The 27315-nt window shown below is 54.8% G+C and overlaps 11 protein-coding genes across 11 annotated transcripts; 3 read left to right on the forward strand and 8 right to left on the reverse strand.

The window, feature by feature from the left end:
- Positions 1–160: 160 nt before the first annotated feature.
- On the reverse strand, positions 161–1012 carry N7459_006600 (uncharacterized protein; the record flags this gene model as incomplete). Its single annotated transcript, XM_056945768.1, has 2 exons — positions 161–907; positions 974–1012. The coding sequence occupies 2 exons, from the start codon at positions 1010–1012 to the stop codon at positions 161–163; spliced, it is 786 nt and encodes a 261-aa protein (XP_056797767.1).
- A 1092-nt stretch (positions 1013–2104) lies between these two features.
- On the reverse strand, positions 2105–3250 carry N7459_006601 (uncharacterized protein; the record flags this gene model as incomplete). Its single annotated transcript, XM_056945769.1, has 3 exons — positions 2105–2629; positions 2687–2863; positions 2942–3250. 3 exons carry the CDS (start codon positions 3248–3250, stop codon positions 2105–2107), a joined length of 1011 nt encoding a protein of 336 aa, XP_056797768.1.
- Positions 3251–4013: 763 nt separating this feature from the next.
- N7459_006602 (uncharacterized protein) lies at positions 4014–5501 on the reverse strand (the record flags this gene model as incomplete). The annotated part of the gene is made up of 1 exon (XM_056945770.1): positions 4014–5501. The coding sequence occupies one exon, from the start codon at positions 5499–5501 to the stop codon at positions 4014–4016; it is 1488 nt and encodes a 495-aa protein (XP_056797769.1).
- A 1410-nt stretch (positions 5502–6911) lies between these two features.
- Positions 6912–7965, forward strand: N7459_006603 (uncharacterized protein; the record flags this gene model as incomplete). Its single annotated transcript, XM_056945771.1, has 2 exons — positions 6912–7018; positions 7077–7965. The coding sequence occupies 2 exons, from the start codon at positions 6912–6914 to the stop codon at positions 7963–7965; spliced, it is 996 nt and encodes a 331-aa protein (XP_056797770.1).
- Positions 7966–9080: 1115 nt separating this feature from the next.
- On the forward strand, positions 9081–11762 carry N7459_006604 (putative glutaminase; the record flags this gene model as incomplete). Its single annotated transcript, XM_056945772.1, has 5 exons — positions 9081–9352; positions 9413–9821; positions 9875–10883; positions 10945–11075; positions 11133–11762. The coding sequence occupies 5 exons, from the start codon at positions 9081–9083 to the stop codon at positions 11760–11762; spliced, it is 2451 nt and encodes an 816-aa protein (XP_056797771.1).
- A 942-nt stretch (positions 11763–12704) lies between these two features.
- Positions 12705–14139, reverse strand: stm1 (uncharacterized protein; the record flags this gene model as incomplete). The annotated part of the gene is made up of 5 exons (XM_056945773.1): positions 12705–13299; positions 13452–13581; positions 13658–13831; positions 13995–14013; positions 14119–14139. The coding sequence occupies 5 exons, from the start codon at positions 14137–14139 to the stop codon at positions 12705–12707; spliced, it is 939 nt and encodes a 312-aa protein (XP_056797772.1).
- A 526-nt stretch (positions 14140–14665) lies between these two features.
- Positions 14666–16169, reverse strand: N7459_006606 (bZIP transcription factor; the record flags this gene model as incomplete). Its single annotated transcript, XM_056945774.1, has 4 exons — positions 14666–14952; positions 15032–15511; positions 15586–15802; positions 15978–16169. The coding sequence occupies 4 exons, from the start codon at positions 16167–16169 to the stop codon at positions 14666–14668; spliced, it is 1176 nt and encodes a 391-aa protein (XP_056797773.1).
- A 1750-nt stretch (positions 16170–17919) lies between these two features.
- Positions 17920–19207, forward strand: pex19 (putative peroxisomal membrane protein receptor Pex19; the record flags this gene model as incomplete). The annotated part of the gene is made up of 3 exons (XM_056945775.1): positions 17920–18097; positions 18220–19034; positions 19091–19207. 3 exons carry the CDS (start codon positions 17920–17922, stop codon positions 19205–19207), a joined length of 1110 nt encoding a protein of 369 aa, XP_056797774.1.
- A 256-nt stretch (positions 19208–19463) lies between these two features.
- On the reverse strand, positions 19464–20355 carry N7459_006608 (uncharacterized protein; the record flags this gene model as incomplete). The annotated part of the gene is made up of 2 exons (XM_056945776.1): positions 19464–19672; positions 19731–20355. The coding sequence occupies 2 exons, from the start codon at positions 20353–20355 to the stop codon at positions 19464–19466; spliced, it is 834 nt and encodes a 277-aa protein (XP_056797775.1).
- A 1064-nt stretch (positions 20356–21419) lies between these two features.
- Positions 21420–22223, reverse strand: midA (putative cell wall protein; the record flags this gene model as incomplete). Its single annotated transcript, XM_056945777.1, has 1 exon — positions 21420–22223. One exon carries the CDS (start codon positions 22221–22223, stop codon positions 21420–21422), a length of 804 nt encoding a protein of 267 aa, XP_056797776.1.
- A 2515-nt stretch (positions 22224–24738) lies between these two features.
- On the reverse strand, positions 24739–27287 carry N7459_006610 (PDPK1 family serine/threonine-protein kinase; the record flags this gene model as incomplete). The annotated part of the gene is made up of 2 exons (XM_056945778.1): positions 24739–25098; positions 25152–27287. 2 exons carry the CDS (start codon positions 27285–27287, stop codon positions 24739–24741), a joined length of 2496 nt encoding a protein of 831 aa, XP_056797777.1.
- Between the last annotated feature and the right edge of the window lie 28 nt (positions 27288–27315).

Below are 27315 nucleotides of genomic sequence, written 5' to 3' on the forward strand. Positions count from 1 at the left end.
AATCGTTACTTTTGTGTCTTGCTCTGTATATATAATCTCCTTACTCTACTTGATACCATCTCTAGTGCCAATGGAAACCTTGAGCACCCCTTGACTGTCTTTGCCACACTCCCCTGTTCCAGCTGGGAATATACCTCCAGGGCTATGGCCATGGCCACTGTTACTGGAGAAATAGTGACTCGCCCCCTATCCCTCCTAGAGCAAAGTCGAATGACGCTCCTGACGGAGATTCAAATAGATCAGGTAAATCAGTGGGTAGATTCCCAGTCGGGTATTGCGTTCGAGCATCTTCGGGGATCTCTAGAAAGTCAGTATCGCTCATGGAGAGGAGATCATCCAAAGAAGGCGAGGAGTCAAAGAGAGTATCCGCAGGAAAAACAAGCCCCGTATTCACGGCAGACGAATCCGCATAAACCGATGTTGACGGCGGACTAGAAGGACTGGACACCTCGGGACCCATCGACGCCGGGGTGGGAGGTAGCCAGTCCACCTGATTGGACACAGAGAGAGGCTGGCTGGTCCAGGGATGAGATTCATCCGCCGACGACGTAGAGACGATGTTCGTATCGAATGCCATGCCGGGGCGATCAAGGTAAGGCGAGGGTCTTGGTAGTTGTTCGTCGCGAAGATATTCCAGACCCTGGCCGGATTGGCCGCTGGGGACGCGCCGATATGCGTCTGGATGGATGTACGGGTCCGTGAGAGGGAGGCCAGGGTCCGATGCAGGGCCCGGGTTTGGTACATCTCCCAGCATGACGGCAGGCAGCGAGGGACCTTGAAATGGGTACAGCGCGCCCTTTGCGAGGGAATATTGCCGAAGGCGAGGCGAGTGCACGGGGGTCAGCCCGTAGTTATTTCGCCTGTCCTTGCTCCTGTCGTGGATTGGGGAGTAGAGGCTCTCGCGCCTCTATAATTCAGCGTTAATAATGGTGTCTTCTGCATGTTCAAGCAGTATGGCCGCAGCCGTGCGTACCTTCTGGCGGCAATGCGCGCAGGCAGGGTTGTAGATCATATTGACAGTTTCTTGGGGCTGTCCGGGGGTTCTCGACGGGTATGGTAGATGCAGTATTGCAGGGGTACAGGGCATAGAAGGCCAGTGTCGAGTGAGTGCGGGCGAGCATCGAGCCCCAAGGGGAAACATTGTACAATTAAATAAGAGTCCGGGAAATAAAGCCCGAAATCCCATCCTCCATCTCGATCCTGAGATGGAGGGTAGCGAGATGACTGAAATGAGTTTAGCAGCGAGCACATCGAAGCTCAATGTAGTAATCTTCGTTCAATTGAACCCAATTGTGGATTCGGTGTTTATCATGCATCGATCCGTTCCATTCACGTAAAGTCAATCGGCATGATATCGTGTGCGTTCGTTCGTAAATGGTAATTCATCCGCCGCTGTGTCGTGATTGTCGTGGCCGATATAGTTCTGGTTGGGCTGGGATACAGCCTATCTAGACAGTATGCGCAGGAATCGGGGCTCCACCTCTCCCGAATTGATTGTCGTGGGATGCTGTGCGAGAGGCCAACACTGCACGAATGGAGAGATATGCAGATGAGACATGTAGGGAGGGTGGTCGGATTGGTGGTGATAGGTGTTCGTCAGTGCTAGGGGATCGACACTTCGCCGCGATTCCTTTGCAGACTAGTTGAATCGGTGAATGAGGAACTGCTCATCTCGAGCCCTATGAAGGACTGTGGACGAGCGCTTGGTTCTCTTTCTTCCTGTCGTCAGCACGCATGACTCGTCCACTCGCATGCGATGCCAAAAGTGGCCAGCAGCAGCATTTCTGGGGTGACACAGCACCGTCTTCCTCTTGCTTGGCCCGAGGATAACCGAACAGGAATACCGGAGATCGGCCCAGAGTGCTCCTATACATTGCGTTGCAGCCACTCCTGTCGAGGTAGAAGGTTGCTATCTTATACAATAGTGAAGTCGTTAGAGTAAGAAAATGGTATCATTGATTGCACTTGGGGTGACCGGATTATCCCAGAAGGACGCACGATTCCAAAAAATATTAGAGCGCCTATCTCATCGGAACCCTTAAAATAACGTATCAAACAGCTTTGGTGTCAGTTTTCATTAAACTGGATGTCATTCGCGTCAGCGTCATCCAGTCCACGAGTCCGAGCTCTCGTGGCTGTCCGCTGTACTCATGAGCTTGAGCAACCCGTCCACCGCGTCACCTCGTTGTGATGGTGACAAATGCCCGCACGCTGCTGTCTCTTGCTCCGGTCCTCCGTCCTCATTCACGTCGCGAGTCCGACTGTGACGAACGACGGTCGCGGGAGGGCTACTCAGCTGCATTGGAGATCCAAGGGTGCGGGGAGGAGTCCGTTGGGATGGCTTGACGCGGTCTGCGTGGTTGACCATCGACGCTGGCCGAGGGAGATCGGGGGTTTGTTGACAAGGAGTAGAGCTCATGTCCGGCATTGAGCCAATCCTAGGGGTGCGGAATTGTGAGGGCGTAGCGGTCTTTCTATAGGACACGGAAGGCGACGAGGAGAGAGTGGAGAACGAGAGCCTAGGGGCTTTGCGGCTGTGTGCCTCAAGTTCAGACACCCGGCGGTCGATTTGGTGGTCGGTAACGTTGCGCATAGCGGTTTGTAGCGTGTTTCGGAGAAGAGCAGCTTTCTAGAATGTTGTGAGCACATGCCGCGGGAAATTCACTGACGGATGAGTCCCGCTTACTTGTTGGATAAACAATCTCCGCGCGTCTGGGTCTTCGGGAATTGATCGAGTCTCTTCGTCTGAGGTCTGAGACGCGGTAGGAGACCGCTGGGTTTCCATTCGTTGGGGTTCGTCGCGTTGCGGTTGTGGGACTGGTGTTGAGACGCGGCTCTCCATCGCGTGCGGTTCTTGATGCAGCTATACAACGCGCCATCCAGGTTAGCCAATTGTTTCAGTCTTGGCCTTGCCAGTCCAAGGTCCGGATATTCAGCATACCTGCTCGTTGGCATATTGGATCGTAGATTGGGCGTTCTCTTGCTCGATTCCCCGCGACGCCTGCAAGTGCCCGTTGTTTACGTCGGTCTCGTCCACCTGGTCCCTCGTCCGTTTTTGGCCCGCAAAGACGGGCGAGGGAAGGAGTTTCTTGGGCGAGACCGACGTAAAAAGTGTCCGCTTAGTGGGCGTTCCAGCGACCGAAAGCGAGTGTTTGTTCTGATGAGCCGGCGACAGACACGCGTTGGAGTCTTTCTCGCCCAAGATCCGACGTCCGTCCTTGACCGGACTGAATTGGATGGCCGACTGCATTTTTTTTGGGGCGTGATGTTTCAGGAATCACCAGGAATTGGAGGTTGGGAGAGGTGTAGGCGTTCAGAAGAACAATACACACACGCCGTGGCGGGGGCGGCGGGCGGGTCTTGGTGACTCGACGCGAGCAATTGCAGACCACACCAGGAGGAAGAAAAGACAATGGACAATAGACCGGAGGGAACCAGGAAGACAAAAGGAAAACGAAAAGAGAGGCGGAAGAAGAGGAGAGCAAGGGTAGTGCTAAGAAAACGGGCGCGTCAATCGCGTATACTCCGCGATACTTTACTAGCCTTGTATAGCGAGCACGGACTCGGCTCCACCGCGTGGTCGTGTTGAGCACGCGTCCACGGGCTTGTCCGATACCTGTATCTATACTGGTCGCTATTTCTTGATCATGCCTCCTAGTGGCTCTGCTGTCACCGTGTCGTGTCTTGTTCGCCCTCTGGTATTCTTTCAGGCCTGGAAGAGTAGTCCGTACAGGTCTATTTTGTGATCTTGACTCGTAAAAATAACTACCGTACAAAGTAGGATATATAACACCGAATAACCACTAGATTAACGACCATAAGGACATTTGGAGTTGCCGGTTGTTTTTTGTAGTAGTGTATACACAGGCCTCTTTGGTCTTAGTATGAATACACAACAAGAAGTAGCTATTAAGAAAGTGTATTAAACAGTTCTACCTATATCTACTGCACAATTTCCTTAGGACCCTTAATAGTCCCACCCACTCATTCATCCATCCAGATATCTAAGCTATTTACAATCCAGAGCCCTTGCAACCATCGGGGCCCTCACCACCCGCCGATACAACCGCTCTACCCACGCAGTCCTTGGTCCCAATCGGCAGGTTTCCTGTAGCATGCCATTGCCACTCACCCGAGGAATCTGTTTCAAAGTGCCATGCCGTCAAATCACCACAGCCTTTGATCTGCTTCTTGAGGCCAGACCCATCTGTACCAAACTTGGACGAGTCGAAGTTCTTCCCATGAATCTCAAAATGGTCGAAGAAGAATTTGTATGATTCTTTGCACGAGTCATCGGCGGTGGCTGTTGCCGTGTCGGCAGTCGTGGTTTGGCTAGCTGAAGTGGTGGTCGTGCTTTGCGTGGTTGAAGTGGCTGAAGTGGTTGTGGAGTTTTCAAAGCCCTCCGAATCGACAGAGAACAAACTGGCAAAGTCGGCCTTACTTGGGGAGGTGGTGTTGCCCAGATCAATCCAAAGCGCGATAGGGAAATCATCGTCTGTGGAGGATGGGCCAGCCTTTCCAGGCACTCCGGGGAAGTATCCAGTGGTATCCCACCACCAGGCGCAGTTGGCTAGAATCGCATAGCTGTCTGCGTTTGTCGAGGCTCGTGATGCACCGCCGTTTTGGCTAATCGGGCGCTGGGCAAGCTTATGAACAAGATTTGGTCCGTATGCTGCGGGATTTCCTGGATACGTCTTGCCAGGCTCCGTGACACCTTCGTCGGTGATGTGGGGTTCTTTCCCACCGTCTGCAATGCGAGTGTGCATCATTTCGTGGAGGAAGAATTGGCCCGTCGTTCTAAGATACCTCATGTCGCTGGCCTTGTCCGTCTTGCCACTGCTAAGCTCGCTTTCGATCTCGGTGAGCTTCTGGTCCATGTTGTCGATCGAAAAGAAAGGAGGGCAGAAGGTGATGTAATGGTAATATCCAAACCATCCATTATAGGTCCACGCATAGCCTCCGACAGTGCCCTGGTGTCTCTGCTTGCACAAATCCTTGGTATCCTTGCAGCTCATGGTGATATATGCCTTCTCAGATGTTTTGCCACTCTTGAATTCGGAAACTCGCTGCAGATTCCCGGCAATTCGGTCTTTCTGCGAGAGGTAGTCGGGTCCCATGTAGAAATGGGCCGACGCAGATCCTCGGGCGCCCTCCCCGTTGTTTGGGAAATTGGACGAGTAATAGGAAAGCGTCGTCGCCTCCCAGAGCGCTGTTGCGAGAGTATTCTTTTGATCGTCGCTGCATCCGGAGTCCTTCTCGTAATAGAGGTAGCCACCACTCCCCATGGCGTGGAAGCAGTCATCAGAAGGAAACTCCCCATCACATTTGTCTGGCTGAGTGGGAATACCACTGGGGAAAGGGTTATCGGCACCCTTGGGGAAGGAAATCTTTTTGGGAGGTGTCGTGGGATCCGATGCAGATGGGTTGTCAATGTCCACAGTTGTGGAGGTTGCAGCAATGAGACCGCATAACGGCAGAAGGGCAAGTGCAAAATTGTGCATCTTCACTGAATGATTCTGATGGTTGGATATCAATGCAGAAGTGGGAAAACTACTCTTATATGTAATTTTTAGCAACAGCTTCTACAAACCACCTAGGCAAGCTGTAACCGAGATTAGACCATAATGGCGCCCAGGGCTTTCGGCAAGGCTGAGCGCCTAGAGAGGGCATATAGAAGTCTTTCGTGTAGCTGAGTGCTCTTGAGACATTGGGCTATAACTGCGAGACTGATTGCCAGAGCTTTCTCATCTCTCTTTCTCATCTCTCACATGGCTCATTCATTAGTAGGAGCCCAATACAATGTAGTAATGCAAAGGACCAGTTGATGAATGCGATCGATCATGACGGTCTTTCTGGATAATACCCCTTTCCACGGACGGAAATGAAGAAAAAAGAAAACTATTGATGTGGGCCAGGGTCTCAGTTGACCAAGCTAACAAGTACCGCCCCAACCTTCCAAGGTTGTTTTATATACATAGTAAGCAACAAAGTAAGCACCATAGTAAGCAACGTGGTTGGCAACATGATTGGCAATTTATCTATAATACCTAATAAGAACCTCCTAATCTTATACTGCGGTCGCTCATCTTTTCCAGTCTCCCAAGGCAGCACCTTATCTCTTCCTAGCAGTCACTGTTCAGTTTTTGATAGGTGGGATCGCCTTGTGTAAGATGAACCCTAGCGTCTTACCTGCAGCAGGAGCATCCACTTAATCAACCAGGCCATACGAAGCGCACAGACGGTTGTCCCTGCAGCCTTGTACTCGCCATTCTGACGCCGTTCAAGAAGCGTCTTCAGCTGGCTCGAAGAAACGCCAAAGCTGCTCATGTGTGACTGGGCATCGTCAAAGGACACAATTATCCATCGGATTGTCATCGATGTGGCTGTCTATCGTAGGGGAAGCAAAAGGAGATATCTGAATCTCACGGAATCAATTCTCAGCCTCAAGCCACAATGTTACATCCAATTGCACTATCTTTAACCCTGAACTATGTTGGACGTTCTTGGCCCCCGACGTTAGGCCCCCCCGACGTTAGCGCCAGATTGAGGTCCCTGGAGCTGCGTAGATCATGAAACCAGTCTTATTGCTTATGTGCATATTGAACGGCCCACAGGGGTTCGTAGGCTATCTTCAGCCAGTGAACGTTGAAGCCTTCCATTTGGTGCATGATGTTGCCCTGGTATTATGGGACCAACTCGTATATTCGTAGAGGCAATGAATAGGGGGAATGCCTCGAAGCAAAGAGTTGGGGGAAGGTGGATGACGGTGGATGTGAGAGTGGAGCGTCCACCCGGTGGGGCCACTTGGCGCAGTTACCTTGTCCATTCTCCAACTCCCCAAGCGCTTTCTTTCATCTTCTATAAACATTTCTCTCTCTCCGTGGAGAATTCCAATCCTCTTCTTTTCAAGCATGATTCTACCGACAAGGTATCTGCTGGCAACTGCCCTCCTTCCTGTGACTTTTGTCTCCGCCAATCCGGAGTATGGCGTGGGCTTCGAGCTGACTCTTGACTATGGGTAAGATTGAAACGCGACCCCCCTGAACCTCTCGATCGGCAAATAACCCGCCAAATAGTGTTGCGAGCATTCAATTCCCTAACGGCTCCCATGTGGAGGTCGCCAAAATTGAAGGAAATCCCAGCTACAAGCATCGAATGCGGACAGCGGATGTCCAAGAGGACGATGCCTACATTGCCCCCGACACACAGACCACAGTGGGTTGGCCGTCATTTCGCGACTACTTGCCACCTTGGCTGGGTGGCCACAATAACACCAATAAACACCTTTCGGGGATGCTCAAGTCTTTAAAGATCGCCATCGAGTCTTATCAAGAGGCCTCGGTGTCAACCGCTGAAATCACTGTCCCATTCCCCATCTCTGGTACTTTCTATGATACCCTTCGCTCAGCCGCCAAGTCCGTATCGATTTCTATTCCTGCAACCCCTGCGGCGCCCGCGGGCAGATTAGCAGCACTCCATGTATATGGCATTGGCCCCGGAAAGTGTGACTACTATCCTTCTCCTTCAGACCCACCGGACCCAGCCCAGGTGTTCCTTACTGTGGAGTATACACGGTCTGCTTTGACCGCCCTGTTGATTGTTGAAGAGTGTGGACTGTACGAAGACTTGCGAGTATTACATGAAACCCACCTTGGGTCGCAGGAATCACCCCAAGATATTCGGGCCGAGCTCACAACGGCGCTTGGAGACGTCGTCAAGATGCCCATCGAATACGACGGCGAGTCGTTCAAGTCACTCAGCAACGTGGTCTTGCTAGGTGAATCATCAGAGAGTCAGATTCTGCAAGACGTACTCAAAGAACTTTTGGGAAAGCAGCAGCGGTCCGGTATCAATACTTCGGTCGTCGATCAACACAAGGATCCGGTGAGCCGGGTGTTTGCCGCATCAGTGGCTGCTGCACGGCTGGATTTGATTAGATCAAATTTCGATCGCGATGAAATTTAAGACTTTCAGACTGGCTATCAGCGGGAATACGCGCTGGCCCATATTCAGTTTATCTCCTTCAACTTTAAGAGCAGAAGGAGCAGCCTGCTCTGGGGATGTCGGCTTTTCATTCGGAACACGTAAAAATCAGCATCATGTTCCGACCTTTCGAGATCACGCTCTTTGGAGAATTTTTGTTGTTTCCACAAACGAGCATGGCGAGCATGAGTACTTTCCATTCCACGCTGTGCCAAGAGCCCCTGCGGCTGTGATGAGGAGGTCTCTAGGTTATCATGAACCAGACGTGGCATGCTTCCCATACAGATATAATTTTTGCCAAGGTTGCTTCGTCCGGTATTTGGCGTCCCAGCATGTAAATTACTCTCCCTCTCTCTGATAGATCACTACGACTTTCCACCCACTCCATATGCTCTCGGTCATCAGGTTATGAGCTCGTACTAGATGTAGTGTATCGGAAAAGCCCGTGGTCGCATGCTGTCACTGTCATATACCAAGCTAGATCAGTAACTTTTAGCTCAGATTGATCTATCACCTACACCACCCCAAGTCCTTCTCTCAGAATCCCCCAGCTGCTACATGTGCTCAACAATAATCGAAATAGGGTGCAAACACAGTGAGAGTATCAACGTCATAATCACAGAATTTCCGTAGAACCTGTACCTGGGTGTCACCTGACTGTGACATCACTGTTGGTTACTACACGTAACTAACTAACTAGTCACTACTGTAGTTAGTTAATTGACTCACCCAACCAGTTCGTTATCCTCGACTCTTACCCGTCGGCCATGGGCGTAGTGCTATATCTCTATAGATTTCAACAGCAGCGTAAGTCATCCCGGTTCCGGAGACTGAGCTACTGCATCCAGAACAGTGCAGAACAACCATTCGAGCCAATCCGGTTGCTTGCTTAGGTACTGGAATCCACTTCCTATACGCCGCAGCATCCGACCTCGGGCCCAGTTGGGCAACCGGGGAAGTCGATCGGCCTCAGCTTAGCTGCGCCTTTTCCCCCGCATTTCACATTCCTGCGCCCCTTCCACTTTGCTTCATCACTCCTTGGTCACTGGTGACGCTGGAATTCCCATCTTGTCACCGCCATTCCTTACACTGCCGCGATGCAGCTATCGCTCACCCTGCTGGCTGCGGCCGTCTCGCAGGCCGCTGTCAGTACAGCTTCCACTCTCACTCCGCCGGTGCTCCCATTGATCGTGCGCAATCCCTACCTCAGCACCTGGTTGGGTAATGCCCGCGGTGCACCCTGGGAGAAATGGCCCATGTTCTACACAGGAGAGGAGGTCGGCCTCTCCTTGATGGCTCATGTCCCGAGTCAGGGCTCGGTCTATCCTCTTGTGGGCAAGCCGCATGATTCGCTTGGCTCGGATGCAGGGTATGAGAACACCCGGTGTTGCGTCCATCCGACGAGACCTGAACTGACTGGAGATCGCAGGTACCAAGTGCAATTCCCCGAGTACCTCGGTCACAATTACGATGCTTCGACGACCAACTTCACCTACCGCATTGATACTGGTGCTTCCACGCCTCTTGACATCACCGTCTCCTTCCTCTCCCCCATCACTCCGACATCGACTCTGCGACAGTCGATCCCGGCCTCGTACGTTACAGTCGATGTGCACGGCGAGGTCGACGTCAATGTCTACATGGACATTGACGGACGTTGGCTGAGTGGAGACGGTGCCAGCACGCTAAATTGGCAGTGGGACACCGTCGGCGCCGAGAACAAGAAGAAGACCCCGCCAACCCTTCAGCGATGGCAGATCCGAAGGGAGACTGAGTTGCTGTTGTCGGAAATCGGCGACCGCGGAGAATGGGGTACCCTTCATTTCACTGGCCCTGCCGTAAGTGTTCCCTATCTGGTGCCCCGGGGAGCTGGTTCTAACATCGGAGATAGAACGTTCGCTACGAGTCTGGAGAGGCGGATAAGGTGCGGAGACACTTTGCTAGCTCTGGGTCACTGGGAAATGCGAACGACAATGAGTTTCGAGCCATTGGCGATCGTTCGCCGGTCTTTGCGTTCTCCAAGTCCTTCAGCCTCGGTCGGGCGACTAAGCCGACGTCTGACAGCGTCACATACACAGTCGCTCTCATTCAGATCCCCGTGATCCAGTATGCATCAGCTCGTGGACTCACCCTCATGCGCCCTCTCTGGGAGTCCTGGTTTCCGACCGCGGAAGAGCTGCTGCGCTTCCACTACAATGACCATGCCGCGGCTGGAGCTCTGGCATCCAACTACTCCGATCAACTTGCTCAGGACGCATATCTCTCTGGGGCGGATGACTACGTCGACATCGTCGCTCTCAGTGCACGACAGGTGATGGGCGCCACCACTTTCTCCGGTACCCCAGAGAATCCGATCCTTTTCCTGAAGGAGATCTCATCGGATGGCAATCTCCAAACCATCGATGTCATATTCCCGGCATTCCCATTCTTCCTGTACACGAATCCGAGGTGGCTGGCCTACCTCCTAGAGCCGTTGATTGAACACACGCTGAGTGGACAGTACCCCAACACCTACGCCATGCACGACCTGGGCACCCACTTCCCCAATGCTACCGGCCACCCCGATGGCAACGACGAGTACATGCCAGTCGAAGAGTGTGGTAACATCTTGATCATGGGTCTGGCCGTTGCGAACTCGCTTCAATATGAGACCAGTACGGAAGCTTCTTCTCAGTGGTCTGCATATGGCTCGACCCCTTCAGGCCCCTCGAGCCAGTCTGCCGGGCTCTTCCCTCTCAACGACCTCCAGGTGCTTTCAGGCATTGCACACCAGGATGGCAAATGGGGTGGGGGCCTCGAAGGCAAACATCTTGCAGAGAAATGGGTCCAACGAAGCTACCGTCTCTGGAAGCAATGGACCGGGTATCTGGTTGAATTCTCGCTGGAGCCGGCCAACCAACGTACGCTCCAGCATTCATTCTCTGTCACAGGAGCACATGGCTAATAATCTGTCTCATGCAGTCTCGACTGATGACTTTGCCGGCTGGCTGGCACTTCAGACCAACCTGGCGTTGAAGGGCATTGTAGGTATCAACGCCATGAGCAAACTCGCCGAACTCACCGGCCACGAATCCGACGCCTCATACTTCAAGGTAAGCCAGAAACCACGCACCTACCATACTAACAATCAAAACTAACCTCCCGCACAGGACATCGCCGACAAATACATCGCCAAATGGGAAGAATTCGGCATGTCCCGCGACGCAACCCACGCCAAGCTAGCATACGACTGGTACGGCTCCTGGACGACCATCTACAACCTATACGCCGACGCCCAGCTCTGCTTCCACCTCGACGCCACCGACACTGACAGCCCCGGCTTCGTCCCGCGCCACATCTACCAGAAGCAGTCGGTGTGGTACCACCAGGTGCGACAGAAATACGGCCTCCCGCTCGACAGCCGCCACTTGTACACCAAGACAGACTGGGAGTTCTTCTCGATGGCAGTGACCGCAAAGTCCGTGCGCGCCGAGATCCTCGAGTCCGTCGCGCGCTGGGTCAACGAGACCGTCACCGACCGCCCCTTCACGGACCTGCACAACACCGAGGGCGACGGGGGCTTCCCCGGCCCGGATTTCTTTGCGCGGCCGGTGATCGGCGGCCACTTTGCGTTCTTGGCGCTGGAGCGCGCGTGTGGAGGCCGCGCGATGCCGGGCCTGTCGTTCTTGGATGAGGTGGATGGCGAGCAGATGCGGGCGTGGACTCGGAGTGCGGAGGCTGCTGCCGCTGTGTTTACGGGTGGCCCCCAGATGAATCACCATGGTGTTGGTGAGCTGTAAGGATGGGCTTTTTGGGCTGTATTCCCTATATACATACATCCATGGATATTTCTGATGGACGAGCGCAGAGCATATCTGCTCTTGACCTTGCTAGGTATGGGTGTAGGTATAGGTACAGGCACAGACTTATTAGGTGCTGCAGTCCATTTATGAAAATGCATTTCATCCACCCAGGACAGAAAGTAGAAACTAGACAGTCCAATTTACAGAGGAATTACAGTCGCAGACCGAGTCAATGACTACAGGACTTGGGGAAGCCTAGAAAGCACCGGCCAGACCTGCGCAAGACGATCTTATACGAAGAGAAAGGCCAACGCCGAATCCCAAATACCCTCAAAAGCTCAGATCAAAGACAAAGATTGCGTTTCCTAGATTTTGGTTATGACGTCTGAACTGAGACAAATTACATGGGCCCGTTTGAATTTCAGTCATCCAATTCACATTTGCACACTTCCACATCCGAGTAAACATGTCAGAGAGCACAGAGAAGACACAGCCCGGGAAAGATCCTCTTCCCACCCGATGAGAAACATAGAAGAGGGGATACAAAAAGAGAAACGTCAGCCCGGGTGGCCGTCAGATTTTTTTTTTTTAAAAAAAAAGGTAAGTTTTGTTTCCCCAGGAAGAAACCGATTTTTGTCTCCCCGCTGGATTTACAACTCCCCCTCCGCAACCCCTCCACCCAGTCTCATAAGACGAACAAAGTGACTCGCGCAACGCAGCATCTCATATCGCACACGAGTTGATTTCCATGGATGACGAACAGACAACAAAAATCCAGCTCCTTCCTGGCGGTGTGGTGTCAACACCGAGCAAGGCAGACGGGCACACGTGAATCAAGAGTGAGAGAGAGGAAACATGAAAACAGCGGGGCGGTTCTCACGGGGGCAGCAGCAGTCCCGCCCCAAGAGGGCGCGTATGCTGGAGGCAGACGGACTGCGTTTAGTTGCCGCCCAGGCTGGGGAAGTTCTTCTCGTCGACGGTAGGGCCGGCGGGAGCGCGGGCGCTGGGACGGCCACCGGCGCGGGGGGCAGCGCCGCCACGGGGAGCACCACCGCGGGGACCACCGCGAGCGCGGTCACCACCACGGCCACGGTCACCGCCACGGCCGCCACGGCCGCCGCGGGGACCGTTGGAGGGGCCGGTGGTGCGGGGCTGCTCCTTGAAGCTCAGGTCAACGTCGAGGAAGTTCTTTTCCTTGCGCTGCTTCTCGCGCTTGGTCTTCTCGGAGGTGGGCTTGATGTAGCTGGGCTCCTCCTCGTCACGCTTCAGCTCCTTGGCGGAATCCCACTTCTTGTCGGTCTTGGTGCCCTCGTTGGGAGCACGGACAGGCTTGGCAGCCAGGGTCTCCTTCTGGGCCAGCTCGGCCAGGTAGTCGCTGTAGGACTTGGACTTGTCGGCCTCCTCGGCCTCCTCAGCGGGGGTCTGGGGCTCCTTCTCCTCTTCCTTGGCGATGTTCTCGCCAACACGCTCGTCATCCCAGGTCTTCTCGCCGCTCTCGGCACCCCAGCCCTGCTGGACCTGCTTGCGAGTGTCGCTATCACATTGTCAGTTCCCTCCGTCTGAATCGAAACCCTCATCCTGACGGAAGAACCCCACGCTGGTTCTGGAGATGGCTGGAAAAGCGCTTTTTCCATTTCGGAAACCAGGTGATTCCTTCCGTCACACACAACATTGGGGAGCGCTTACGTCTGGCCAGTGCGGGACTGGCGGTCACCACGGGGGCCACGGCCGCCGCCGCCGCGGCGAGCGGGCTGCTCAGCCTCATCGGTAGGCTTGGAGCGGTTGTTGTTGCGGCCGGCATTGCGGTCGCGGAAAGCTAAAGTCCATGACATCAGCTTCCAACTCACTCCCATCACGCTCCGACGTTCTCCCCGCAGCAATTCATCACATACCAGCTTCGTTGCCGGCGGTCACACGGCCACCACGGCGGTTGTTGTTCTCGGCGCGAGGCTGGGTGCTGGGAGCCTCCTTGGGAGCATCACGCTTGCCAACGCGGGCAGTCGGGCGGTCGACGGCCTTTGCGGGAGGCTGAGGGGGTCTGCTGGGATCGAGCTCTGGGTCATTGCCTGCAAGGGGAGAGAAAGCTCCGCGTTAGCAAGGAATGGCACAATGAGATGACAGGGACCGTGGATGTTGCCTGAAAAGAGAAAAAAGAGAGCACTGCTCTCTTCAATCTATTCGTGGCTCTTCTTGCACGCCCCGGATCAGACAAGATCAGAAATCACATACCAAGAAGCTCGTAGAGGTTCTGCAACGGAGCAAGAAGAGAAAGGCACTCGAGTTAGCCCACTGCGGCCGCAGCCAACACTCTCCCATGGTGCCGGAGAGCTGTTCCCAGAGCGATTCAGCGTACCTTGGACCGGACGTCCACCATGACGCCTGGTGTTGCGGAGTCCTTCCGGCGGGGAAGGCACTCAACGATCCTAGAGAATGAAACAGGAGACAAGGCAGAACCTCAACAGATCCGGCCTTCTTGATTGATGGTGGTGAAGGGGGTTCGCAGGATGTCTGGAATGGGGAAGGGTGAGGTTTGTGGTGCATGACGAATGCGGTTAGGCGTCATTTACTAAGCGAATCAGGCTAGGGCTTAGGGTATCATGGCGTCACTGGCGGAGATGGCATCATACATTTTTACAGAACGAAGTAATTAACAAGTTATTTGGATGCGACCATGTACAGTTTTCCCCCCGATGGTAATGGTATCAAAATCCAGGAATCCATATGACGCCGGGCAATGCTCAGAACTTTTGGAGGGACGAAAGACACAAGAATCCCAGACAAAGAAAAAGAAGAAAGAGAAAAAGGTATACCGATCACGGGAACACCGCTAAAACAACTGTACTCCCCTTTTTTTCCCCGTTGCTTTTGTTACTGTCAATGCTGCCGTTGTTTATTCGCGCTCAGCCGCGATGATGGTTTTGCTCGTAGTTGAATGGGGTCGGGAAATGCATGCTGGCACTGAGCCCAAATGGGTCCGCATCTAGCATGGGCTCGTACTGGCCCAGCAGCTGGTTGGCATTTCCGAAATCTCCGGGTGCTCCGTCCCCACCAGGAGGCGGATGGAACCCAGCCATATTATGCGAACCCGACGCCACCGACTGTGGCGTGAAGCTGGGCATGTAGGAGGTGTTTACGGAGCCGTCATGGTCATCGTCGACCATGTCGGCCTGTGCATCATACTCTTGTTCTGCTACTGCGGTCAGCAACGCTTATAGGATTGACGGAGCCGCGGGACTCGGAAATCGTCCCTGATCAGATATACTTACCCAGTTGATCGTAGTGCTTTTGGAAGGGCGATGGGTAATATGCCGCTGCAAGCCGCTGTCCACGATGGCCCCGGGGTTTGGAGTCTGTCGGCTCCGTATGGGGCATGCTGATCGCCGGTGGCGACGTGTGGGTATTGAAGGTCCGGGGCTGTGGCAGCAGCTGCGGACGTCCTGCCGCCTGCGCATCCACTCCAACGGGGGACATGCCACCCTGGAATCCAAAACCGGGCGACCTGGCATGCGATGGCGAGGAAACATGGGATGTCGGTGTGGCCTGGAACTGCGGGGAGGGAATACCATAAGCACCCTCACGCTGGGCCATGCCAAATGCCTCTGGCTTAGAGGTAATGCCTGCCGGGAGTCTCTGCGTGGGACGAGGTCCAGCGGGACCTGGCGCCACTTTGGGCGGCATTGGTTGTTCCTTGGCAGGAGCGCCCGGCGCCCCCGTCTTCAGTCGCAGCTCTGCTTGCACATCGATGCCTGTAGCAGGATTAGCCGATCCGTCATATATGACATGATGCAAGGGGGATGGTCCCCGGCCGCGTTTCCCATACCTTTCTCCAGCAAAATGCGTTCCAGCAAGGAGTTCTTATACCGTAGCATCAGACACTCGTCCGCCGCAGTGCGGTGGCTTTGCTGCAGACTCTGCAAGGACTCCTCATTGCGCTTGATCGTAGTCTCCAGCTGGCGTATATACTCCGTACGGCGTTCGCGGAAGGCTGCCTGTGCCTGTCTGTTGCGCTGCTTCCGTTCCTCGGAAGTCGCATATATCTAGAGACCGGTGAGCGAATGAATGACGACTATCAAGGATAGGAAGAGGGAAGACGACAGCAGCCGCAACACCACCGACATCTGACGAGCACGCCAGAAAAGGCAACCGCAAACGCAATACGGGGCCCCGAGTTGGTGTATCGGCAGCAGGACGAGATTTCAATATGTTACGTACAGGTTTCCGGCCACCCTTTCGCTTCTGTGTCTGCGCCGGATCCTGGGTCAAGGCTTCGACTTCGGCTTCGGGATCGGGGGTTGAGGCAGTTGGACTGATCGAACCGTCTAGCAGCGGTTCAGATTTGGGCACGACGGAGTCCATGACCGTGTCATCTTGCTCGGGACGGGAGGTCTCGACCATAGAGACCATTGGCGGACGAGCCGGGACGCGGTTGCGATTCTATTATCAAATTTGAATTGCGATGGCGTGCGCGCACTCCGCGAGCAGCAGCCCCAGGACCGGTTCTTCTTTGCGGCTTTCTGTTTCCTTGCTTCTCTTTTGCCTCTGAATGTGATTTCCCCCCGCCGCACCACGGGCTCTTGGGACCGAGACGGACACCGGATACGAACGACAAGGGCCGACGCGAGCAACTGGTAGCCAGAAGAAAAGGGGAAAAAAAAAAAGGAAGGCCAATCAGGAACAAACGCAGGAAACGCGCGGCTCGGCGGGTAGCTGGATTCGCTGGATGGCTGGGGAGACGCGAGAAAAGGTTGACATAAAAGAAATTGGATTATGAAAAAGAAAGCGTCAGAGAATGCGATCACCTTGGGAGCGCGGGGAGGGAAAGGAGCGTTGATGTAAAGTGTTGACTAAGAAGAACAGTATTGTTGCAAGCGCAGCGGGGGGGCGGCAGAGTTGACTTTTTTTTTTTTTTTTTCTGCGCGCGCGCCATGAATGGCTGCTGCTTGGTGACGGCACGGGTCCACTACGAGCCTCCAGACTGGCTCTCGACGGAGTGGCCAATTCGCAAGGTCCTTTGTGTGTCCAGAGTACACCTGTTGTTACGGCGTGGTGCTGCGTGTGTCGTACGGCTGTGGGGAAGAGAAAATTGTGAATCCCGCGGAGAAGTATACGCAGGATTCATGCTAGTCCTACTAAGTGCCGGCTACGGAGTATATACACGGTGTATACCTGCCGCCTCCGCCCTGGTATTGCGCAGCACCTCGTCCATCGAAGGTCTATAGAAAAAAAGCAACGAGCGCTAGAAACCTGAAAAGAAGGGACTAGACAAAAAGGAAAAAGCAAATGCTGCAGGTCGCATAGCCGATACCGGGGGGGGTTTCAGGCTGTTGCGGCGAGCTCCGCCTATGCTGGTTCAGCTCACCGCGACGGTTAGGGGCAAAATGGCGAGTGCCAAGTTGGGAACGTGGGTGCTTTTAGTGTAGTCTCGACCTTCCCAGCCGGGTTTGGGAGGAAAGAGGTTTGAGGGTGGACGAGGCCCCCAATCACACCTTGCGCCCCAACTCGACTCCAACTGTCGACTCCAATTCCATCACGCGCCCTGGCCCCATTGCCGTACGGTATTGGTACTGAGACTCGGACCTAGCATCTCGCAGTGTCTGAAGGACTGGGATACGACGTATGGACTCGGTATCACTCTCGATGCGATGCAGACGCGCTGCAGATGGCCGAGTTCCGTGCGGGGGAATCCTCCCTGATGCTAGCCCTGCGCTAACGCCTGGATCTCTCTGCACGTACTTAAATAGTACGTCCCTTAGGGATGCTGAGGCGAGATCGCCCCCAAGCCTCGTCTAATAGACCTAGGTCAGATGGTTCCCCAGAATGATGCTACCCACGCAACTCTATCCTTTCAGATCCGATCCGATCGGGGCTGTGATGTCCAGAGCACGAAATAGTTCCTTCTACGTAGATAATATACTATATCTCATATCCCATATCCCACATCCCACATCCCACGTACATGATTGTACACTTGTACACGATACCCTCCAGCATGGACACACCGGCGCCTCGGCAAATCGGCGACTATTCCCCGCCTTGTCACATGTGGCGCCCGCTTCGCCGCCAAGCACCAACTCCCAACCACTCGCGCCGACCACACCATCTGGCTCTGTAAACAGCCCGCCGCGTCGTCTCCGATCGCATTTACAACCGCACCATGGAGAACGCCTCGGACAAGCGCGAGGAGCCCGTCCCGCCCGCTGCGCCCGCCACACACCACTCTATAGAAACCCCGCCAAAACAACCGGCCGAGCAATCGACAGCCCATCACAACCACAACCACAACCACGACCACGACGATGATGATGAGGATTCGGACCTGGATGAATTGGACGGTACGATGCCCCTTTTTCCCTCCCTGCACACACCCCAACACCCACTCCGCCGTTGGTCGCGAACGCGTCTCATTGCGACCTCGATCCCGAATCGGATACTAACGCCAATCTCCTCTCCGCAGACGTCCTCGACGACTTCTCAAAACCCAAGCCCGAGCCACCCGCGCCCACCGCGCCTGCCGCAGCTGCGCCACCTGACTTCGACGAGGATGCCTTCCTGAAACAGCTGGAGGCCGACATGGCCCGCATGATGTCGAGCCCGAACGACCCCGGCGCCGCAGGCCCGCAAGGCCCGCAAGCATCGGTCGAGCAGGGCGCCGACGCCTTCGCGAAACAGCTCGAGGAGAGCGGCATCCCGCCCGGCGATTTCTTGAAACAGCTGCTGGCCGACGTGATGGCCGAAGAGGGCGGCGACGGTGCTGCCGCCGCTTCAACGGGGCCGAGTTCCAAGCCTGCCCCCGCGCCAGCAGCGTCCAAAGCGCCACCCGCACCTGCGGGCGGCGACCAGCCCGGCGAGTCCTTCAACGACGCCATCCAGCGCACCATCGAGCGCATGAAGGAGTCCGGGGACCGGGCGACCGAGGCCGCGAGCACGGACGACGGGCTCTCCGAGGATATGCTGGCGCAGCTGCTCAAGGCGGTGGAGGCCGGGGCGGCGGGCGCGGGTGACGACGGCGACCTGACCAAGATGTTCATGGGCATGATGGAACAGCTGTCAAACAAGGAGATGCTGTACGAGCCCATGAAGGAGCTGGATGGCAAGTTCGGGCCGTGGATCGAGAGGAACAAGGCCGGCGGCACGGTGGCGGCGGAGGATATGCAGCGCTACGAGACGCAGGCGCGCGTGGTCGGGCAGATCGTGCAGAAGTTCGAGGAGGAGGGGTACTCGGACGAGGATGCGAAGTGCCGCGAGTACATCTGGGAGCGCATGCAGGAGGTACGTGGGTGCTTGGCGCGTGTGTGGATGTGGCGTGTGCTGACCGTTCGGGATAGATGCAAGCTGCTGGGAGTCCGCCGGAGGAGCTTATCTCGAATCCGCTCATGGAGGATCTGGGCAGTGCGGCGGCGGGTGCAGGCGCCGGGGCTGTTCCCGATTGCCCGCAGCAATGATCTACTCGAGAGGGCATACGGAGAGGAGAGATGGAAACTCGGCTCGGTTCATGAGATACACATCTGCAATCGGCTTGATCTGTACTGTACATATACACACGTCGATACACGCGTCGATACCCTTATTTACTCCATGATATCCACACTCCAACGACAGAAAGGAACAAAAACCACGCTGGCAATCCGAAAACGCCGCCTGATGCAAGGTAGACATAGACATGACTCCGTCAAACGCACGACCCGAACATCCCCACAATCAAGACATATCCATCTCCTGATGCGACTCCACCGGGTCATCCAGTGTCATAAAGATATCGTCATACTCATCATCACTAAACGAGACACTCGGCTCTGCCGACGGACGCATCTGCTGGCCATTGGGCTCACCCACCGTCTCCATCAACGCCGTCTCCATAGCCTGCTCCTGCGACACATACTCCTCGAGTTCAACCAGATCCTTTTCATCTGCAAGCGAAGTGTCAGCCGATCAGTCCCATAGAACGAAGACAAATAGAAAGCCTACCAGGAAGCATATCATCCTCCCCCTCAACCCCCACGAGCACCCCATCCGCATCCCGCGCCATTGCCTCCTCCCACCGCCGCTTATCCGCCATATGCTCCGCCATCATCATCTGCTCGCCGCGCGCCTCGAAGCGGCCCGCGTCGCGCTCGTTGCGGACGCGGTTGAGGAATATCTTGCGCGTCTTCGAGCGCGCGAGCGAGGTCGCGTTCTTCATCGGGTTCGCGATCTGCGCGGCGTACCGGTCCGCGAACTTGGGCCGGGCAGAGGGCGAGGGCGAGGTGGGTGACATCAGGGCCGAGGTGGTGTGCGCGGGGAGCGAGAATCGGGATGTGCCGTCGGGCAGGGGGGTGTGGTGCAGCTGGAATGGAGAGGGCGATTGGGTCTGTGCCTCGGCCTGGGGCTGGCTGGTGTGCATTGAGAAGGCTGGGAATGAGACTGGCGAGCAGTGGGCGTTCGCGTTTTCGTCTGCGCTTGGCTTGTGCGCGTTACCCGGGCGTGTGGGCGAGTTCATCGTCCATGGGGGAGTGGCGATGTTGGAGCTGCGTTGGCCGAGGGGGGATGGGCGCGCTGGGGTGTAGTGGCCCGTCTGGCGGAACGGCGTGGATGGGGGGTGCGAGGCGAACATGGTGAGAGTGGATGTGAAGTGGTCGAGTGGGTTTGTTCCCGTGGTTCGCGGGTCGGAAAGGGAAGTGTGTTGTGGTTTGACCGTGTCCGGAGATGCGGAGTGGAAGTAGGTCCTCGAGAGTTCGATTATGATTGATAAGCACGGAAGTGTCAGGTTCACGGTAGCTCGATGTGCGATAAACACCGGTTCTCGCGGGGATTGCGGGTTTTGTATGGCGTGGGAGGCTGGGGAGATTGTCGATCAAATCGCGACGCGCATTCCCCACGTGATTGTCGCGCGGCGGACTTGGTCGCGGTCGGTCGAGGAATGCGAGACTCGATCGTGTGGAATGATAAGATTTCCCGTGAATGATCGATCGGCAAGGCCGTGTCGATTTGTCGATTTGTCAATTTTCATGGGTACTCCATTCCGGCGCGTGGAATTGATCGTGTTGGTCTTGGAGACCCGTGCAGTGTGGACGGACTTCTTGAACGACCTTTATCAAAATGCGATTGCTCCGGATCCCAACTCCGTTACGCGGCAGCCACGAGAAGTAATGAATGATCGAAACTTTTACATTTGAATCTCGAAGAATATACACTCCAAGCTATCTATCTGATACAGAAGCGTGGAGAGAAGTGATGTATTAGGTAACAGGATAATGTGAGAATCGTGGAGAACACCAAGCGCTTCGACACGGGGAATCAAAACAGTAAAGGTAGATCTGGTGAAAAAAAAGTAACGGAGAGTGTCGGGAGATATTGGATGCAGCGCAAGGCTCGAGAGGTGCAATCAGCAAGGAATGTGGAAGGTTGCTGGCAACGCTCAAAGAGAAAGCCGAGTCTATGATGCTGAAAGGAAGGTAGGGACAACCCGAGGGTTTTGCCCGAATAATCAGAGATATGTCCGCAACCAAAGGACAACAGAAAAAGAAACACCGCGATTGGGACCTTCGCTTGCCCTGCCATTGCGCCTGAGAAGAATGTGCATGATGATCATATAAAAGGAAAAGTTTTTACACTGTGACAAAAGCGAGCACCCGTTGAATCGGCCCGCTCTGGGATGAATGGAGCAGCGAGCTGCGCTTAAAAGTTTGACGCCGCGTTGACGGGACCAGGGTTGTGGTACTGGTCCAGTGTATTCTTGAATGGGGTGCTGCCCTGAGCCGGGCTCGGAGCCTTCTCACGCGGGCCAGAACCGACGGCGGTGCCACCGATCAGATCAGCGTCGTCGTCGTTGTACTGCTCACTGCGCTTCTTTTGGATGCGCCAGATGACAACACCCAGCACACCCAGCACAATAGCACCACCGACACCGACCACGACACCGATGATGATCTTCTTATCCGACTCCGATACACCGCTGCTGGAGGAGCTCTTGTCACCGCTGAGTGACGCCGTGGCGGCAGCAGTCGGGGTGGAGGTGGTCGTCATCACGGTGGGCAGAGTGGATCCGCTCACGGTCTCCAGGGAGGTGATGGTCTTGACAACGGGGGTCTGGGTGGTAGTGCTGGAGTCTGAGGAGGTGGTCGTTTCCGACTCAGATTTGGAGGTGCTGGTGGGCTCATCGCTCTTGGAGGAAGTGGTGGATGTCTCCGACGAAGTGGTCTCTGCAGGGACGGAAGAGGTGCTGGACGTAGACGGAGCCTCTGAGCTGGAAGAGGTGGTCTCCTCTGAAGAGGTGGAGGGGGCAGATGTGGTCGTAACCTCAGAGCTGGAAGAGGTTGTGGGTTCGGCGGAGGTGGTTGGTTCAGATGAAGACGACGCAGACGTGCTGTCGCTAATATCGCTGGTGAAATCCTGGACCACGCTAGAGACATCTACACTCTGAGCCGCAACCGCAGTCAGAAGCAGAGCCTGGGCGAGGAACGACAATTTGGCAAGACGCATGATGGGCAGCGCAGAACGACTGATGGTGGTGACAGAACGAGTGTGTGGGAACGAGAGGAATGAGAGGCGAAAAGGGAGTCAGCAGGAGAAACAGAAATGGGCAGCTTTGCGCTAACCGCATTGGGCCACACAACACTCTAGCGCCACGCTAGTCTCAGAAGTCACGGGGTGTTCTTGTCGCCGTTGAGCCGGAAAATTGCAAGAATCAACTATCGACCCGGCCTTCTTTTCTCTTTCGATCTCTGCTTGTCCCTTTCCTCGCCATTGCCCTCTCCCATCCCAGCCCGTATCCCTCGAGGCTGGCAGTGGTGCAGTACGCAGCCGATGCGCGTCTTCTCAATTTCGAGGCCAATCAGGGTGGAAAATGAGCGGCTCCACTCAGCGGGCTCCAGTCGCTCCATTCACGAATGGATATCCACCCCTCGCGCGCGGCCCATAATTAGCAACGCCTGCATTGACACCCGACATGAACAGGTCCCTCGTATAGAGGATGCATGGATGTGACCCTGGTGTCGATCATGGCGGTACACACCTCTTCAGCAGCACATCCAGCGACAAAGCACTTTGTCCAGAGTCGTCGGTACCCCCTGTGTGTTCCTGACTTCATCCGCAGCCTCGACCCGACCCCTTCCTAGGCCATCCGAGCCGCTATAGCCGGTGACCAACCCCCATTTGGGTAGTGGCGCTGAGTTGTCAACATGACGGCCGAAAGGTCCACCAAGGATCATTGTTGCAAATCACAGTGGTGGTGAGCGCTGGGCACGGTTGCTTGGCTACCCTAGATCCTGCACCGGCGCCAATCCTGGCTGAATTGGACCTGCTCCCCCCGGCTCACTCAGCCCCGTAATCCGACGGGTGCACCCTGCTCGTCCCTGGAATCGCCCCTGCTGACTGAGACGATTTATTGTTCCTGGTCTCGATAAATGACGTAGCCTCCCCATGTGGTTGTTTAGTTACTTCCACGAGCCTCCACCGAGGGACTTGTATTTTCAGCCAAGGCTATCAGCGCCGTGGTATCCGGTGCTTCAGGGGGCGGGCGCAAAATTGCTTTCCGCACCAAATGTCAAGCCAAGGGACGGAGAATACATCACGGACAAACGCACCCCGTCAACCGGGTTTCATCACCCCGCGAGATATGGAGGCGGGATGAAACAGGAGAACGAAACGAATGGGGTTTCGTATACGTGTTGCCCAGTCTTGATCGTATATGCTGGGAGAAAATGCTGAGTTCATAAATCAGGCGGAGGGTTACCGCTTATTTAGTCGCATCCCCAAACTAAGCATTCACAAACTAACAGGATAGCTTGATCAATCTAGACATGGCGCTGTACCCTAATTCCTCGGTAATTATGTAGCGTCCTCTCGGACGGGATCGCGTGCCGGTGGTAGTACTAAAGCGATGAGCCAGGCCGCGATTGGGGTGGTTCCTTCAATGCTGTGCCCTATATGCTCAGCACCTACACAGCACCCGGAGGTCTCCCTCACCACAGCATTGCAGAATTGCGAGTGGGTTAATCCACCAACAGTCTGACGTACCTAGATATACCAGATTGGACGCTAACCAACGATTGAAGCAAGTATGGGGTGGAATCATTGACAGATAACAAACCGGGTATATCAATTTTTGGTCTGAGCAACGGGGGAACAGACAAGGAGACTGCCACGGGATAGAGATAGAGGCGGAGAAAGAAAGATCCGAATCGTGTATAAGAGAGGCGAAGAGAGATAAAAAAAAAGTGGGAAGAAAGATCCACAATGAAACAGAGTCCAGGCCAGAAGGACTTGTAGAAAGAGAGATATGATATAGGAGAGGTGCAAGTCGAAGCACAAGAAAGCCAGTGGATAGAGGCTCGGCTAGAGAGATCACTGACGAGGGAAAAAGAAAGGCATAGAGGACGAACGGAGAGATTTTCGATTGATCCGAGTACTTTTGGGGGTGTTGCTCGGACACTGAATAAGAACCATGAAAAGGATTGACAATTGGCATAGTGGCCATTCTCTACTGCAGCTCAATAGCTCAACAGTATCAACATCTCGGAAGGGCCCAGCAACACAAGTCGCCAGAAGCAGAGTACAAAGACACTGACAATGGTAAGAGCTCGAATCAGGGTGTCGGCAGTATGCTTCAGATAAATCAGGGATATATAACACTGGACAGAGAGGAAAGGGGGAAGAAAAGAAATAAAGACTTGAATAAGAAGATACGCGTGCTCCCTTCCGGTTCTAAATGCAGAAACATGTCCCAACTTGAACAAAACGCGCTCGTCACAGTAAAATGCAAGAGTACAATCAATATGCAGAGGAAGAACGTATCTTCCGCGCGACAGAAAAGGTTCCGGCTATCGAGGCACGATTCACCGGGGCAGAACAGCAGTTAAGACGTGCTTATGAAGCGAAAGATGAAAACCAGCTCGTCCACGACCCCTCTGGGCCATTGCGGCGCTGGGCGGAGCGATATGCGGATCGGCAAGAATGTAGCAAGAAATTGTGATCTCTGCAGTCGAGACCAGTTATGCTAGAAGACGGCGGCAAGACCATTTTTCGAATGCCGTCTACTGAATCTTTTCTTCCCCTTGACCGACTCCGAGTCGTTGGCTTGGTGTTTCACCAGGGTGTTGCGTCCAGATGGGTGAGTATGAGTATTGCTTTCGTTCTGTAGGTCGGTGTTGCGGTCGAGGGTGTTGGCATGACTGGAGAAACCAGAGGAAAGATCACGAAAAGCATCCTCGGCAGAATAAGGCCCAGCACTTTGTTGGGTCAAAGCCATCTCCCGGGCCCGATCTAGCGCGTCTAACCATTCTTGTGCTGATACTGCGGTGGCTGCGATGTTGCTCGAGGACGGTTTGGGGTCCTCAAAAACAAAATGTTTCTCCCTCTGCAACCATGTTAGCATAATTCTAATATTTGCTGGTGAGTGCCACGACATACAGTATCCACAATCCAGGACGAATGTCCTTTAGCATCTGTTGTCGTCCGCCAGTGTGTCCCAGGAGCGAGAAGAGAGATCTCAAGCTTGGTCTTCTTCTCGTCACCGCCAGCCGCAACCAGAATAATGCGCGCAGAAGATGTGACCATGACCAGCCGTTGTCGTTTCTTGGTTGCTCCACCCGAGAAGAATCGTGAGAACTTCCTGGGAGCCTCAATCTCACCACTGCCGTTCTTCGATGTCGGGCTATGAGATGCTGAGGACGAGAGCACCACCATGTGTCCCAGCTTCAGGATGCGTTCATTGGACTTGCTTAATACGGGTGACCATTCAATGTCCAGTTGACTGGGCGGGGGCAGCTCAGTGACTACTCGGGGAAGCTGGCGCGAATTGTTGGCGGGCGCATTCGATGGTGCGGTCGAGATTGTTGGAGGAAAGCTCTCGCCGCCTTCGCCTCCGTTTAGTTTGATGGGCTCCCGTGGAGGTGGTACGTATGCTTTCAAACGAGGCGCCTTCTGTTTCCACATATCCGTTCCCCATGTGACGCCGTCGAAAAATTCGTGGTTTTTGATATGCTCGATCTGTAGGCGTCGCGCGGGATCAAGAACAAGGAGACGCTCGACAAGATCGCGGGCAACGGCGGGGAATCCAATTGGGAATTCATAGTCCAAGGCAACAATCTTCTGGAATGTTTGGTACTCGTTACCCGCTTTGAAAGGCGGGCGACCAGCTAGAAGCTGGTAGATAATGCACCCGAATGCCCACAGATCACTGGCCTTGCAAGCATTCTTATCTGTCAACAGCTCGGGACTGACATATTCCGCGGTGCCAACAAACGAGCTCGCCCGCTCTTCCGCTGGGATATCGGTGGAGTCAATCGGTGGGATAGAGCTCGTGCTCTCATCTGGTCGTCGTTGTGTCTTCAAAATCTTGGCTGTCCCGAAATCGGTGATCTTGACATGCATTTGATGATCCAGTAGAACGTTTTCCGGTTTCAAGTCTCGATGGATCACTCCCCGCTTGTGCATGTAATCTATCGTGTCGAGGATCTGGGCGCCGTAGAACCTGGTACATTCTTCGTCAAAGGTAGACATTCGCTTGAGAACCCCAAGAAGCTCGCCTCCTTTGCAGAGATCCAGTACAAAATAGAGCGACCGCTCATCTTGGAAAGTGTAGTAAAGCCGCACGATACCCGGGTGATCGGTCAGGCGATTGAGGGTGTCTTTCTCAATGTTGACGTATTTGACCTTCTTCTCCTTAATGATATGCCGCTTGTCAAGGATCTTGATCGCGTATTCCTTCAACGTTTGCCGATCCGTCGCGAACACCACCGTACTGTAAGACCCCTCACCAAGGGTGTTGCCAAACGAGAAATCACGGACTCCTTTCTTAATATAGCGGGCCACCGTCTTCCCGTTGGCATCGATCTCCTGCCTTACCGAAACTGCAGCCCCACGGTCTTGCCAATCTTCACTGCTGGGCACTGGTCCGTTCTCCATGGCGTAGGGCGTCCGAGACATTTGAGGAGCAACTCCTCCGCGGGCATGCGCTCGAGAAGACTGGCGGATCACAGGTGGCCCATTACCCGGAATATGAGATGTTCGGTAGGAACGGTCACTGTGAGAGTTGTCGCGCACCGGGACTCCCGCCTGTAACGCTACCGAGCCCCCACGCGAGTCAATCCGGGAGTGTGAAGTTGAAGTCGACGATGCTCCGGAATCGGTTCGAATGCGATACGAATTATCCCGCGGAAGCACTGACGACGCGGAACCGTTTGTGAACACAGCGGAAAGGGGGCGGTTTGGGTTTGGGGGCGTGGAGTGAGGTTGCGTCGAGTAGGGTTGGTACGAGGCAGACGACGGTGGAGGAAGGTCAGGGAACGTGCTGATGGCGGACGAACGGGATTCGGTCAATACGGGCGCGTCGAGAGGAGCGGGAGGAAAGGAGGAAGGAGGTTCGTCGTGCGGCACGGGAATCTGTGGATGTGTTGATGCCGAACCGCCCGGTGGCCCGAACGAACTGGGTTCCGCCGCCGCAACGATCGCGTCCTCGGATTGAAGCGGCGAATCATCTGGATTGGCTATTCGAAGCCCTCCCAGAGACTGGGAGAGGCTGAGATCGCCGTCCCTGGCGGGCATGAGGGCGGGCGACTAGCGGAGCGTTGGG

This window comes from Penicillium hispanicum (genome assembly GCF_028827665.1).
Source record: "Penicillium hispanicum strain IBT 35686 chromosome Unknown utg000006l_segment0_segment0, whole genome shotgun sequence".
Classification (NCBI taxonomy): Eukaryota; Fungi; Ascomycota; class Eurotiomycetes; order Eurotiales; family Aspergillaceae; genus Penicillium; species Penicillium hispanicum.